Source organism: Indicator indicator, chromosome 26 (genome assembly GCF_027791375.1).
Source record: "Indicator indicator isolate 239-I01 chromosome 26, UM_Iind_1.1, whole genome shotgun sequence".
NCBI classification, from domain to species: domain Eukaryota; kingdom Metazoa; phylum Chordata; class Aves; order Piciformes; family Indicatoridae; genus Indicator; species Indicator indicator.
Genome location: NC_072035.1, coordinates 11053110 through 11068717, shown reverse-complemented (window position 1 = coordinate 11068717; position 15608 = coordinate 11053110). Strand labels below are relative to the sequence as shown.

Here is a 15608-nt window from a genome sequence, read left to right as displayed (position 1 = left end):
TCAAGGCCTGGCCCAGGCTGTCCAGGGCAGTGGTGGAATCCCCATCCCTGGAGGGCTTTCAAATCCCTGGAGATGTGGTGGTGCTGAGTGGCTTAGCGGTGGCCTGGCATTGCTGGGTTAAGGTTTGATGATCTGAAAGGACTCTTCCAACCAAACCAATTCTGTCACCCAGGACAAGATCAGGCTTCTGCCATATCCTACCCCTTCTCACCCATTTCTATCTCTCTATCTGCCTTTGCACCCTGTCCAAGCTCATGCTGAGCCCACTGCCAAGTCCCCATCACCGCACTGAACTAACGCTCTTAGCATTGCCAAGGCTGATTAACAACAGCACACTCCACCCAAGAACCCCCTGCGTGACAGAAGGATTAAAGCCCAGCAACACCCTCCCACCACCCCCCTCTGGTGTGCATCTCCTCCAGGAGGAGCAGCAGCTTGGCTTCTGCAAACTGTATCGATGGGTTGAAAGTCGACACCGAGGCAGCCAACAAGCAACAGCTTTGTAGCTACTTCGAAACACGCACTGTCCTCACGTTCCTGGAGGATCATCTGCATCGTGGCTGCTGAAACCTGACTACAAGAGCTTCTGAGGACATGAATTTTTCAGGAAGAATTAAGACAGGAATGTCAAGCAAGGGCCTGCCCCTTCTTCCCCACCAGAGTGCTGCTGCTGAAAAACTGGAAGGGAGAGAAGCGGCAGCAAAATCCAAACCTCCTCGCTCCTCCTGCAATTAATTTGTCAATTGGAATTATTCTTTATCCAAAAAAAAAAAACCAAACACAATTAGTGAAGAAGAGCCAATTCTCTTCAATTTTTTCTGTAGCTGTACAACCTTTAGGACCTTCTCTCAAAGGAAGATGGAATCCTAAGCATCAGATGAGCTACAGCTGAGGCTGCCTGAAACACGCCTGCCATTTAGTTATTCATCTAGAGTCTCAGGATGCAATTTCACAGAAGCTTCAATCTCTGTTTGCACTAGGCCAAATCCATCAGAAAGCTGCTAAAATTGGACCACAAAAATCCTGCCCCAGAGGTCTCTGAACTGAGAGCATGACAGGGTCAACAAGCACAATTCAAATACCAGCAGAATGGCACAGGGCCATTGATAGGATCCCAGAATGCCAGCACGGTGAGGGTTGGAAGGGACCTCTGGGGACCAGCCAGTCCAACCCCACTGCTAAAGCAAGAGGTCAGCCTGAGCAGCACCCACAGCTGTGCTGCACACACCCCTCTGCATCAGCAATGGAGTGCCAGGGATCAGGACCCTTGCTTCACCTGCAGTAAAATTCTCCCAAAATTTCTTCACAGTCTCACTACCTGGTAGATCTCCCTGGCTGAGCTTGGCACAGGTGCTGCTGTGCCCCTGGTCACAAGGCAAAGGACTGCACTGTGTTGCCAGGTACTCACTTCAATTCCACAGAATCTCAGCCTCCAGAGATCATCCAGTCCAACCCCACCCTGCTCAAGCAGGGGCACCCACAGCAGCTTGCCCAGGATCACAATGGCCAGCTGGGTTTGGAAGCTCTGCAGAGAAGGAGACTCCACAACCTCTCTGGGCAGCCTGCTCCAGGGCTCCAGCACCCTCACAGCAAATAAATTTCACCTCCTGTTTAGATGGAACCTCCTGGGTTCCAGTTTGTGCCCATTGCACTGACAAGAGTCTGGCCCCATCCTCTTGCCCCCCACAGGTCCTTTAGCTCATGCTGAGCACTGATCAGATCCCCTCTGGGGCTGCTCTTCTCCAGGCTCACCAGCCCCAGGCCTTTACAACCACAGCTTCTTTTTCCCCTTCAGAAGGTTCAGCAAAACAAGATTCATCAAGAATGAAAACTGTGAAGAAATACCTGGCTTCAGAATCAGATCTTCCCAGAACTCTTTCCAAGCAGCTTGAACTACAGAAATCCCCCTGTATTTTCCCTCTCCCTGAGGAACTGATCCCCTTTGATGAGGCCAAGCATCCCTCTGGAGCCCAGCATCCCAAACACAGCAGCAGCAATTCCTCTGAAGCAAAACAAAAGCAGAGGTGTAAAATTGCCTTCATTGATTTGCTGCTTCTCAATGGGCATTTTAACCTGGCAGTTATTTTAAGGTCCCAGAAGGGAGATGTGAACAAAATAACCATCATCATTACAGCAATTTGGCAAGGAGACCGGGAAAATCTGGGGTTAAAAAAGGTAATAAAGAATAAAAAACCCAGAGGACTGATGCACAGACACACAGAATCACTTCCACCAGTGAGGAAAAATGTGATAAGGAAGATTTGGTGAAGCCTCCAGGCTGGGAGAGTTGGGGTTGTGCAGTCCAGAGAAGGCTCTAGGGAAACCTTCTGGTGACCTTTCAGTACCTGAAGTGGGGCTACAAGGGGAGCTGAGAAGGGACTTTGTACAAGGGCCTGCAGTGACATGATGAGGGGCAACAGATTTGATCTGGAAAAGGGGAGATTTAGACTGGAGATTAGGAAGAAAAGCTTTACAGTGAGGGTGGGGACACACTGGAACAGGCTGCCCAGGGAAGTAATTGAGGTCCTATCCCTGGAGATGTTCAAGGCCAGGTTGGATGAGGCCTTGAGCAACCTGGGCTAGTGGGGAGGTGTCCCTGCCCATGGAAGGGGGGGGTTGGAACTAGATGATCTTGAAGGTCCCTCCCAACCCAAACTATTCTATGATCCTATGAAATAGTGAATAATAATGTGGTAAGGAAAACATGGTGAAGCCAGGCTAGAGACTTAAGAAAACCAGAAAATTATGAGAAGGCTGAGGAAGAAATGCTGGGGAAGCTTCCCCCAAAAAAATCTTTGGAGGCACTACCCTGGCTGTCTTTATAGACCAGGAGACAGCACCCATCCATCCTCAGCTCCATGTGGAGCTCCTGCACCATGCAGCCCTGCAGAGACCCAAAGCTGGGTGACAAGCACCCATCCATCCTCAGCTCCCTGTGGAGCTCCTGCACCATGCAGCCCTGCAGAGACCCAAAGCTGGGTGACAAGCACCCATCCATCCTCAGCTCCCTGTGGAGCTCCTGCACCATGCAGCCCTGCAGAGACCCAAAGTGGGTGACAAGCACCCATCCATCCTCAGCTCCATGTGGAGCTCCTGCACCATGCAGCCCTGCAGAGACCCAAAGTGGGTGACAAGCACCCATCCATCCTCAGCTCCCTGTGGAGCTCCTGTACCATGCAGCCCTGCAGAGACCCAAAGCTGGGTGACAAGCACCCATCCATCCTCAGCTCCCTGTGGAGCTCCTGCACCATGCAGCCCTGCAGAGACCCAAAGCTGGGTGACAAGCACCCATCCATCCTCAGCTCCATGTGGAGCTCCTGCACCATGCAGCCCTGCAGAGACCCAAAGCTGGGTGACAAGCACCCATCCATCCTCAGCTCCATGTGGAGCTCCTGCACCATGCAGCCCTGCAGAGACCCAAAGTGGGTGACAAGCACCCATCCATCCTCAGCTCCATGTGGAGCTCCTGCACCATGCAGCCCTGCAGAGACCCAAAGTGGGTGACAAGCACCCATCCATCCTCAGCTCCATGTGGAGCTCCTGCACCATGCAGCCCTGCAGAGACCCCAAGGCTGCAGGAGCGTGGCAGGTGAGCATGCAGGTGGTGCTTGTCCCCACCACACCACAGCAGCCAGGCTGGGGTAATGAAGGCTTTGCCTTGCCCAGCTCCAGAGCAATCTGCCCTTTCCCCACTTCCTTTCTCAACAGGACTTGACACATGCTGACCAGGACACATTCCTGGCATGCTGGAAGGGGTCTGGGGGGGGGTTCCTCTGTGGAAGGGGTTTCTCCTGACACTCTCAGAAACCTTGATTTATTTATGCAAGGAGTGTTTATATCAGTGTTTATGCTGGAGTGGAATGATTTTCTGGGAGAAACCAGGAAGGCATGGGGAGAAGCTGCTCCTGTGGGAAACAGCTGGATTTTCTACAGCCAGAAACTGCTGCTTTCCCATCAATTTAGTTCAATTAAAGGATGTTATCTGGGTTATGCACCTGGACCTGACAGCTCCTGAAAGGCTTTTTTTCTAATGTTACTAATTACTCCACTCCACCACCACCCCCCCCCAAAAAAAGCTGTTATTGAGAAAAAGATTAAACCAGGTCATTCCACATGATTTCACCAGAACTTAAACTGAGAGCTGCATACATTCCTTTCCTGATGTTACAGTGCCAGTGGTTGGCTCAACACATTCCACATAGAATCATCAAGGTTGGAAAAGACTCCCGAGATCATCAAGGTTTGGGAAAGACCCCCGAGATCATCAAGGCTTGGAAAAGAACCCTGAGATCATCAAGGTTTGGGAAAGACCCCTGAGATCATCAAGGCTTGGAAAAGACCCCCGAGATCATCAAGGCTTGGAAAAGACCCCCGAGATCATCAAGGTATGGAAAAGACCCCCAAGATCATCAAGGTTTGGAAGAGACCTCTGAGATCATCAAGGTATGGAAAAGACCCCCGAGATCATCAAGGTTTGGAAGAGACCTCTGAGATCATCAAGGTATGGAAAAGACCCCCGAGATCATCAAGGTTTGGAAGAGACCCCCGAGATCATCAAGGTTTGGAAGAGACCTCTGAGATCATCAAGGTATGGAAAAGACCCCCGAGATCATCAAGGTTTGGAAAAGACCACCAAGATCATCAAGGTTTGGGAAAGACCCCTGAGATCATCAAGGTTTGGAAGAGACCCCCGAGATCATCAAGGTATGGAAAAGACCCCTGAGATCATCAAGGTTTGGGAAAGACCCCTGAGATCATCAAGGTTTGGGAAAGACCCCTGAGATCATCAAGATTTGGAAGAGACCCCCGAGATCATCAAGGTATGGAAAAGACCCCTGAGATCATCAAGGTATGGAAAAGACCCCCAAGATCATCAAGGTATGGAAAAGTCCCCCAGGACCATCAAGGCATGGAAAAGACCCCTGAGATCATCAAGGTTTGGAAAAGAACCCCAGGACCATCAAGGCACGGAAAAGACCCCCAAGATCATTAAGGTATGGAAAAGACCCCCGAGATCATCAAGGTATGGAAAAGACCCCCAAGACCATCAAGGTTTGGAAAAGACCCCCAAGACCATCAAGGTATGGAAAAGACCCCTGAGACCATCAAGGTTTGGAAAAGACCCCCAAGACCATCAAGGTATGAAAAAGACCCCCAAGATCATCAAGGTTTGGAAAAGACCCCCAAGACCATCAAGGTATGGAAAAGACCCCTGAGACCATCAAGGTATGGAAAAGACCCCCGAGATCATCAAGGTATGGAAAAGACCCCCAAGACCATCAAGGTTTGGAAAAGACCCCCAAGACCATCAAGGTATGGAAAAGACCCCCGAGATCATTAAGGTTTGGAAAAGACCCCCAAGACCATCAAGGTATGGAAAAGACCCCTGAGACCATCAAGGTTTGGAAAAGACCCCCAATAAAATCAAGGCTGGACAAAACCTCTGAGACCATCAAGTCCAACTGTTAACCTGGGAAGGTGCAGGCTCTGCAGAGCCTCTGAGAGGAGTTACAAAGTTTATTAACTGTACCAAAAAGATAAATCTGCCTTTATCTACCTCCCACAGAAGCAAGGAGTGTGCTCTCCATGCCACAGCTTGGCTGAACTTCCTCTAGTCGATGCACCCAGCCCTGGGCATTGCTCCAGGCTGGTCCCAGCAGGACCCAAAGCCCATCCACGACAAGCACCAACTCCTGGCTCCACACAGATGCATCACAGCCAGAATGCAACATCCCACCCTGGAAGCTTTCCCCATTAACACCCTGCTGGTTGCAGCACAGGAACAGAATCCTGCACACGCTGATCTCCTCCCAGATCACCCACAGCCACCTTGCTTAATTAAGGTAATGATGCCCAAGGGAAGGTCTAGGTTTCAAAACATAAGCTTCAGCCTCACAGCATCCCCACAGGAGAACTAATTGGAACATCTCCCTGAAGGCCAGATCTCTCTGTGCTGTGCCCAGAGATGCTCCAGACTTCATCCTTCCTGAGCAGGTAAACTAACCTTTGGAACACACATCCCTAGGAACTGCACTGAGCTAAACGAGCAATGGCTTTCTTCATCATGCTGGTCAATAATTTAATTAAGGAAATAAAAAACACAGGGATAGTCTAGGACAGGAGACAAGCATGCTGGGCTGACATTGCTCTCTGATACCCCACAAACATGCTGGGCTCACACTGCTCTCTGATACCCCACAAACATGCTGGGCTCACACTGCTCTCTGATACCCCACAAACATGCTGGGCTCACACTGCTCTCTGATACCCCACAAACATGCTGGGCTCTCACACTGCTCTCTGATACCCCACAAACATGCTGGGCTCACACTGCTCTCTGATACCCCACAAACATGCTGGGCTCACACTGCTCTCTGATACCCCACAAACATGCTGGGCTCACACTGCTCTCTGATAACCCCACAAACATGCTGGGCTCACACTGCTCTCTGATACCCCACAAACATGCTGGGCTCTCACTGCTCTCTGATACCCCACAAACATGCTGGGCTCACACTGCTCTCTGATACCCCACAAACATGCTGGGCTCACACTGCTCTCTGATACCCCACAAACATGCTGGGCTCACACTGCTCTCTGATACCCCACAAACATGCTGGGCTCACACTGCTCTCTGATACCCCACTGAAGAGCAGACCAGAGCTGTCACCTGTGGGGCATGCTCCAGTGTCTCAAAAGCACTCTCACAGGTATGTTTAAGAACATGAAAAACAGGCAGATGCTCTGCTTTCCCACTGAAATTAGAAGACCTTCATCATCAAAGAGAGAAGTCCTGAGGAGAAGGACTCAAAGATGAAAAGCTGGACGTGAGCCAGCACCATGTGCTGCCAGCCCAGAGCCAGCCAGTCCTGGGCTGATCCCCAGCAGCGTGGGCAGCAGGGGCAGGGAGGGAATTCTGCCTCTCTGTCATGCTCTGCTGAGACCCCACCTGCAGTGCTGGGGCCAGCTCTGGAGTTCTCAACACAGAAGTGACAGGGACCTGTTGGAGCTGGGCCAGAGGAGGCCACAGCAATGATGGGAGGGCTGGAAGCCCTCTGCTGTGAGGCCAGGCTGGGAGAGTTGGGGTTGTTCAACCTGGAGAAGGCTGAAGGGGGCTACAGGAGATCTAGGGAGAGACTTTTGACAAGGGCTTGCAGTGACAGGACAAGGGGTGATGGCTTCAAACTGGAAGAAGCTGTATTTAGATTGGACATTGAGAAGAAATTCTTCACCATGAGGGTGGTGAAGGACTGGAACAGGCTACACAGAGACATTGTGGAGGCTCCAAACCTGAAAGTGTTGAAAGCTAGGTTGGATGAGGCCTTGAGCAATCTGCTCTAGCGGAAGATATCCCTGCCCACGGCAGGAGGGTTGCAAGAAGATGATCTTTAAGGTCCCTTCCAACCCAAACCATTCTAGGATTCTGCCTCAGCAATACAAGCTGCACTTCCTAGATGGCAAAGCTTTAGGAAGCACAAGAGCATGGAACCCATCTCTTCCAATAGTTTACTGCCTGCTCCAAGAAAGTGTCCAGTGAGCTATGAGATGCTCTACTGAACAAGGACACCCTGACCTTGAAGAGCACAAATCCATGCTGCTTGCCTCCAATACATCCCCCTCCAGGTTCACCCTAGTCCTCAGAACACCTGCCTGGTGTACACCACATACTGAGCCACCTCTGGCTCTCATCAAGCTTCACTTCCCTTGTCTTAGCTTAAACACTCAAGCCAGATAGAGCAGAGCTGCAAAATAATGAATCAGTTCATAAAACCACTTGACTTAAGAGTCCTTTTTCCTTCTGCAGTCTCACAAATTACATGGTCATTAAACCATTTTGCAGAATCACAGCATGGTAGGGACTGGAAGGCACCTCTGAAGATCAACCACTCCAAACCCACTGCCAAGGCAGGGGCACCTAGAGAAGGTCACACAGGAACACATCTGGGTGGGTTTGGAATGTCTCCAGAGATGGAGACTCCACCTCCTCTCTGAGCAGCCTGCTCCAGGGCTCCCTCACCCTTAAATTCAAGAAGTTCCTCCTCATCTTTAGATGGAGCTTCTTATGTTCCAGCTTGTGCCTCTTAGCCCTTGTCCTGTCACTGGGCACCACTGACAAAACCCTCCTGCTATCCTCCTGACACCCAGTTTTGAAGTATTGATCAGCATTGATGAGATCCCCCTCATGCTGCTCTTCTCCAGACTAAAAAGCCCCAATGCTCTCAGTCTCTCCTCCTCACAGAGATGTTCCAGTCCCCTCAGCATCTTTGGAGCCCTGTGCTGTGCCCTCTCCAGCAAGTCTCTGTCCCTCTTGAACTGGGGAGCCCAAAACTGGACTCAGTACTCCAAAAATGGCCTCACCAGGGCAGAGTAATCCACTTTGAACACTTTCCATATCCTGCAGGCTGTTTTTTTTAACTTCTTCATTCAAATTTTTTAATTCAAATTTTAGTAAGTCCTGGAAATGATGTAAAAAATGCCAAGAAACAATCTTGCTCAGCACAAAAAAAAAAAAAAAACAACTGTAAATGTCAAATGAAAAACCTGAACTGTTTTGCAATTCTAGACAGCCAAGCTTAAGGAGTTCTGCTAAAACAATTTAGAGTCATTACTGCTACAAGCAGATGGGACAAGCTTCAATGAAGCACCACCACCTCCCAGAGCTGAAGTTACTATGACATAAATTCATCTGAATTAACCATTAGATCCTTAATCCTCCCTATCATCTCCTGTTTCATTTTGCATTCATTGGCACTGTTTCTCTGCACAAGCCTTTGCAAAATCTGGGCCTGCTTTTTTTGTTGTTGTTGTTGTTGTTTGCTGTTGCTGAAAGCAGAAGGACACAGCACTTCTTCAGAAGCACTTCTACCCATTTACAACCAGAGAGTGAGGAAGAAGCACAACGTAGCACAAGGCTTCCTGGACTCACTATAGTCACAGAATCATAGAATGGGGTTGGTTGGAAGAGATCTTTAAGATCATCAAATCCAACCATTAACCCAGCATTGCCAGGGCACCACTCAACCGTGGGCCCCAGCACCACATCTACACAGCTCTGAAACCCCACCAGGCATGGGGACTCTTGAGAGGCCTTGAGAGCCTCTCCACAGCTGCCCACAAGAAGGTCGCAGAGAGGCTGGTGTTGGCCTCTTCTGCCAAGTAATTAATGACAGGACAAGAGGAAATGGCATCAAGCTGCACCAGGGGAGGTTTAGGTTGGAGATTAGGAAAAACTTCTTTCCAAAACTTCTTTGCTGCAAGAGTGGTCAGGCATTGGAACAGGTTGCCCAGGTGGAGTCACCATCCCTGGAGGTGTTCAAAAAACAAGTAGATGTGGTACTTTGGGACACTGTCTGCTGGTCATGGAGGTGTTGGCTAGAAGGTCGGACTTGATGATCTTCGAGCTCCTTTCCAACCTTAATTATTCTATAGGGACCCCCCCAGTACCCTGGGCAGCCTCTTCCAGGCTTTGACAATCCCTTCAGTGAAGAAATTTTCCCTACTATCCAAGCTAGACCTCCCCCTTCTCTATAAACAACCTGCAGATAAAGAAGGGGAGGTTGGCTCTAACACCACTGATGTGACCCTGCTAGACCCCAAAAAAAGCCTCCAGGTCCCACGTCTGCCATCAGAGACAAGAGAATGCAAATGGACAGAGGGAGACAGACAGGCAACTCCCTCAGTAAACACGACAAACTCTGCACCAACACAGCAAGCCCTGGCACATTAATCACAGTCAAACTTCATCAGCTTCACCACAAAAGACCTTTTAATGAGGGAGCCAGGGAGGAGCTTTGCAGACCTGATGGGCCAGAGCAGGCAGTGCCTCAATGCAGGGAAGGCCACAAGCTGCAGCAGCAGCCATCTGCAGCAGCTTCCAACGCCGTGGCACGGAGCAAGTTCAGTGCTACCTGCAGAAGCCCCAAACTGAACAGCATGCTTGAAGCAACAAAGAAGCACCTAGATAAGATGCAAAGGGGTGAGGGTGAGTGTAACAGCAACAAAGATGGAAATGACACAACCAATTGTCAGGAAAATGTTCTCAGAGACAGCACTGGAAATGAATGAGCGCAAGAAGGCGGCAGAGAAAATACCCTTGGAGTGGCCGAGACTGACAGGCAGAGAAACAGAGGATCTTAAGCAACTTCAGAGATGTTAAAGAAGGTTCAAGAGGTACAAGAGCATGCTGAAGGACACATCAAAGCAATGACTTAAATTCAGAGGAGTGTAGTGATGCCTGGAGAACAGCAGAAGCAATAGAGGCTAACGGTGCTTAACACCAGGCGGGAGACATCGCTTGGGTTTTGCCAGCGTTCGGCATTGCAACAGGGAAAAAGCAAATCTCAAATAGCTCAGGATGGAACTGGGAAAGGAAAAGCAACCTGTGTGCATTCAGTGAACCTCACTCAGCTGCTGGGCAAGGAAGCAAAGAGCACATCACAGCCTCTCATCACAAACTGCCCCAGCAAGGAGCAGCTGGGATATCAGTCTGTTAGGCTTCAGAGGTCAAGGATGGATGACAAGTGAGGAAAAACCTCATGTGAAAAGCATGGGGGATTTTTAAGAAACAAGCAACTGAAAAAAAAAAAAAAACACCAACACCACCTTGTATCTCCCCAAAAGGGCAGGATTCAGAAGGCAGCAGACTAATGAAACAAAAACAAAAAAAAGTTCGGGAGAAAAATCAGAATTAAATGGAGACATGATTACTGAAATAAGCAGGAAAGGAAAAACGAGATGAGAAACATCTACAACTGCAGCAGCAGAAGCAGGAGGGAAGCCTGGACAGATGCACACTGCTTTGTTACCATGCCCTTGGTATTTGTACACCAAAAGCACTCTAAGCTTACGTGATGTTTACAGTAAAGAACCTTTCAGGCTGACTTTCCTGGCGAGGAGGGCTGCAGGCAGCGTGAGGACAGCAGGCTCTGCACCCGCCTCCATTCCAGTTACCTGATCTCCTGGACTGGTTCTCTCAACTTCACATGATGCAAATCCTTTACTCAAAATAGAAGAAGCTGTTGGGATAGAGTGTTCTTCCACTCCCTTTGACCAAAACAAGGGAAATCTAAATTTGCATGGAAAATAAAGACTTCAAAAGTCTGTTGAAAAACCTAAAAAAAACCTAAAGGTGCAGTTAATCTACTCCTGTTCCCCCAAACTTAAAACATATTAAAGGACTGGAACATGTCTGATGAGGAAAGGCTGAGAGATCTGGGGCTGTCTAGCCTGGAAAAGAGAAGACTGAGAGGGGATCTTATTAAAGTTTAAATATCTGAAGGGTGGGTGTCAGGAAGACAGGGACCAGGCTCTTTTCAGTGGTGTCCTGTGATAAGGCAAAGGGCACAAAGTGGAACCCAGGAGGCTCCATCTGTGCACAAGGAGAAACTTCTTTGCTGTGAAGGTGCTGGAGCCCTAGAGCAGGCTGCCCAGAGAGGTCATGGAGATTCCTTCTCTGGAGACTTTCAAGACCCATGTGGATGTGTTCCTGTGTGACCTGCCCTAGGTGAACCCACCTTAGCAGGAAGGCTGGACTTGATGATCTTCAGAGGTCCCTTCCCACCCCTGCTATTCTATGATTCTATATGATGGCAATTCAGCAGAACAAGACTAAGGTTTCCCATTTGCTTGTATTTCAAACATGCTTTCCCTCCCATTTTAGGTCCTGTTTTTGCAGGACATTCTGCTTCTGACAGCCCCTCAAGTCCACCCATGCAAAACCTACCCCCAAAGAGGGGCTTTTTAGAAACCATGTAAAACCAGAAGGTATCTCAGCTTTCCCACTTCTTGGCAAGGCTCTTAGGAACGAAAAGGAGGAAACACAGAAGGGAAGGAAAAGCAGTTGACAGAGGATGGAAAAAGGTTTGGTTTGTTTTGCTGTCTCAAGAAAAACACCACCACACTAAGCCTCTTCCTCAGGCACTCAGCTCACTGGTGTTTTCTGCCCTCTTTCTTCCCAAAGTGTGATATTTAACAATTTGGGTACAAAAGCAGTCTTGAGGATGCTTCATGTAAACTCTCAGCAATAATCAGCCCCACGGCCAATAAACTCTTCACCCTCAAGAGTTTATGTGCTGCTAAGCCTTGGCCTGCAGCCTTGGAATTCACTCTGCCTGAGCTGCAGCTATTTCCTCGTAAACAGGAAGCCCCCTCAAAATTTGCATTACAGCAAACTCCCTGCCTTCATTTCGTGTCTTATCTCACACAGATAAAACACTGCCGACAGGTGTACCAGGCTCCAGAGGAGACAAATCCTAATGGGAGGAGGTGGGGGGGTGGTGAACACCTTTGTCTCTTGCATGAGGAGATAACCTCAGCAGCACAGAGGCCACAGCTGGGCAGCGGTTGCCTGCTGGAGATAAAGCAAGACCAAAGGTATTCCTGGGAGTAGAGCACTACAGTAAAGCAGGGACATTTCTTTCCAGGCGTGGATGTGATATTCCAGTGACCTTCCTGCTATCCATCCTGGTGACAGCCAGGAGCTGGAGCACCATGGCTGCTCACAGCCAAGCATTAGGAAGCTCAGCGCTCCTCCCAGGAGCTGCTCTCTCTCTCTCTCACACACACACACACAGAGAAATAAAAACACATCACTTGGAAGAATACTTTGATTTCAAACTCCTAAGAGAGGACTTTCTGTGCTGTATTTCTTTTTTAATTTTTTTTTTTTTTTACTGTTACTATATCAACCTGCATTTAAGCAGCTTGATTTATATAATTTTCAATGAATCACACTGCCCAGCGCTCCAGAGCATTTCTCAGTGTACCCAACACACCGTTGTCTGCTTTAATGAGAGGGATCAAAACCAAAAACCCAACCCAGAAGGCAGCGTGCAGACATCTGACACCAGAATAACGGTCGATTTCCTACTGTATGAGGAAATCCCTGGTTTCTGTTAGCAGCTGAGAAGTTCAGTCATTTCAGGCAACCTCCAGCCGTTTGTGGTCCCAGGCTTAGGTAAGTCTCTGTTCTCCTTTACGTCCACGCTTCCTCTCATTCATCTGCTGAGCTGTCTTACACGCCCCCTGTTCCACTGCACCGCTCACAGCTGCCAACCTCTCCCTTCCTTATGGCTTCTCACCTTCTTCAGAGCATGGCAGCCCAGGGGTGGGGGGGAGGGGGGGAGCAGGGGAGGGATGGCAAACAATCCTTTTCCTTTAATATTTCATGTAATCTGCAAACAGGTTCTTCCACATGCAGCTCTAGGGGCAAGGCGTTTCAGTCACCTAACCCTTCACCTTTCCTCCTGCTCTGCCAAACTTCCTCTTGCACTCTGGCTGCCATTTCACAGAATCGTTTTGGTTGGAAAAGACCTTTCAGATCATTGAGTCCAAGCATTCAAAGAAACACTGCATTACAGGATTGTTTCAGTCACAAAAGACCTCTAATTTCCCACCCCGCAGAGCCAAATGCAGGTGAACCATCTCCCTGAGCCCAGAGGAAAACTCCCAAACACCAACCAAACCAATCCTGGAGAAGCAGAGCAGCACACTGCAGGTTCTTCAGGCCTCGTGCTGCGCTGAGAGGCTTGCCACACACTTTGCACAAGGGGATGTGGGTCCGGGGAGCTGCCTTCAAGCCTCACCACAAGAATCAGTGGGGCTGGTATCACTCATGGCATTGCAGAGACTCACCCCTACACACTCTTCGTGTCCCCATCTCTGACCTTCTTGGAGGGGTCATGACCCTGCTGCAAATACAGAGCAGCAGGGCACATCACTGACGCTAAGAGCAGCAAGAGACAGGGTCAAAACCATGATAAATGTAAAGCCACCAGTACACCCAGTCAAGCACACCAGTACCTTGGGATAACAGTACATTTTACTGCTACTATTTTTCCCAATATTTATATATACCAGGAGAAAAACAAGCACCTTCCTCTGCCCAGCAAACCATCCTCAACCAGACCTTCAAACCAACTGCCCAATTTCTTCACCTGAGATCTCACTGCCTGGGGGTTAAGGTGGCCTGGGCACCTTTGTGCCCTTGCTCTGCAGCAACCCAGAATTCAAGCACCAAGGCAGAGAAAGGGGTGAAGAAGTGAGCAGAGGGCTTCAACCCTCTCAGTGACAGCAGACAGCGAGGCTAGGCCACCCGTAGGCTTGTAAACTGCCTACACATCTTGCAGTACATTTTGGGTTGGATTTTTTTTTTTTTTTTTGCTCCTGTTGCGATGTTTTGCTTGCTGGCTAAAGCTGCCTTTTAAACAGATACACACGGGGCCGTGCCAGAGGGGCAAAAGCTTCAATTTCAGCAATAAATAAGCCGTGCTCAGGTGATTTTATAACGCATGCATAACCAGGGACTGTTCACTCAGAAGCTGCTTTCACCACCAAACCTCAGCTATCTCACGGCACCTGTCTGCTCACCCAGCCAGCCCCACGGAAGCCAACGGTGATGGAACTGGCCACAAGACCTGCACCGGTTCATGGCAGAACATCACTTCTGCTCCATGAGCTCCTTGTTCGGAGGGGGGGGGGAAAAAACCCTCTCTCCAAGTCTGTCCTCCCTCCTCACATCTCCCTGCTGTCAAACCTCCTGAAGCATCACCAAAAAAAAAAAAAAAAAAAAGAAAAAAAAAAAACCACCAACCCAAACCCCAGCTCTGCAGAATAAACCAGTGAGAACGCTTCAGGCTGGTTTTATCGTTCTTATCTGCTTTTACCATTTTATTTCGCTCACCACTTGAAGAATTTCTCACCCTAGAGCATCAAGTTTAGGGTCAAGCAAACCGCCCCGAGCCGTGGGGGTGTTTTTCACCCCCGGCAGCAGCCGGCTTCTTCACCTCTTCACCCCGCAGAAGTTATTTCAGCTGAACGCAGCCGACCCGACCCCACGGCTGCCCCCGGCCGCAGCTCCGGGGCCGGCCCGGAGGCCTCGGGGTGGCCGGGCAGGGCGGCAGGACCGGCCGCCACCGGACCGTTATGTGCAGCCCCGAGGTGCCGGCACTAGAGGGGGGAGGGAGGGGAAGCAGGGGGAGGCCGCCGGGCCGGGGTCGGGAGGGGGCAGGGGCTCGGCGGGCCGGGGCGGGCGGTACCTGGGCTCGGGCAGGGTGATCTTCTTGCTGGCCCTGGCCGCCGGAGTGCTCTTGCTCTTCTCCATCGCCATCAGGTAGCTGACATCGGCCAGCACCGCCTCCAGGTCCGCCATGTTCCCGCTCCCGCCGCCGGGCTGCAGATGGAGGCTCCACCGGGGGCAGCCGCCCCCGAGGCGGGGGGTTGGCGGCGGGCGGGCAGGCGAAGCGGGCGGGCAGGCGGCGGCAGTTCCCCCCCCTCCGCCGGTGCCACCGAGCCGCCTCCCGGGTGCGCGTCTGCGTGTGTGTGTGTGTGTGTGTGTGTGAGAGAGAGAGAGAGAGAGAGAGAGAGCGGGGGGGGGAACACAGCGGCCGCCTCCCCGCCCTCCGCGCCCGGGGCTCGCCGCCGGCCCTCTGCGCCCTCAGTCCGCGGCCGCCGCGAAGCCCCCCCCCGCCGCCCCGCTCTCCCCGGGGACACCACACAGCCAGCCGCGGCCGTGCGCCGCCTCCGCCGGGCCGGGCCGCGGCCCCCTCAGCGCCCGCCCGCCCCCGCCGGGCCCATGGCGGCTCCGGGCGGGCAGGACCGAGCGCGGCCGC

The 15608-nt window shown here is 50.8% G+C and overlaps 1 protein-coding gene across 1 annotated transcript in view; it reads right to left on the bottom strand.

The window, feature by feature from the left end:
- Window positions 1–15148, bottom strand: part of GRK3 (G protein-coupled receptor kinase 3) — a 92244-nt gene extending 77096 nt beyond the window's left edge. The window contains exon 1 of the mRNA XM_054392657.1: window positions 15036–15148. Coding sequence (XP_054248632.1) covers window positions 15036–15148 — 113 coding nt within the window. The remainder of the gene's footprint in view (window positions 1–15035) is intronic.
- Window positions 15149–15608: the final 460 nt, after the last annotated feature.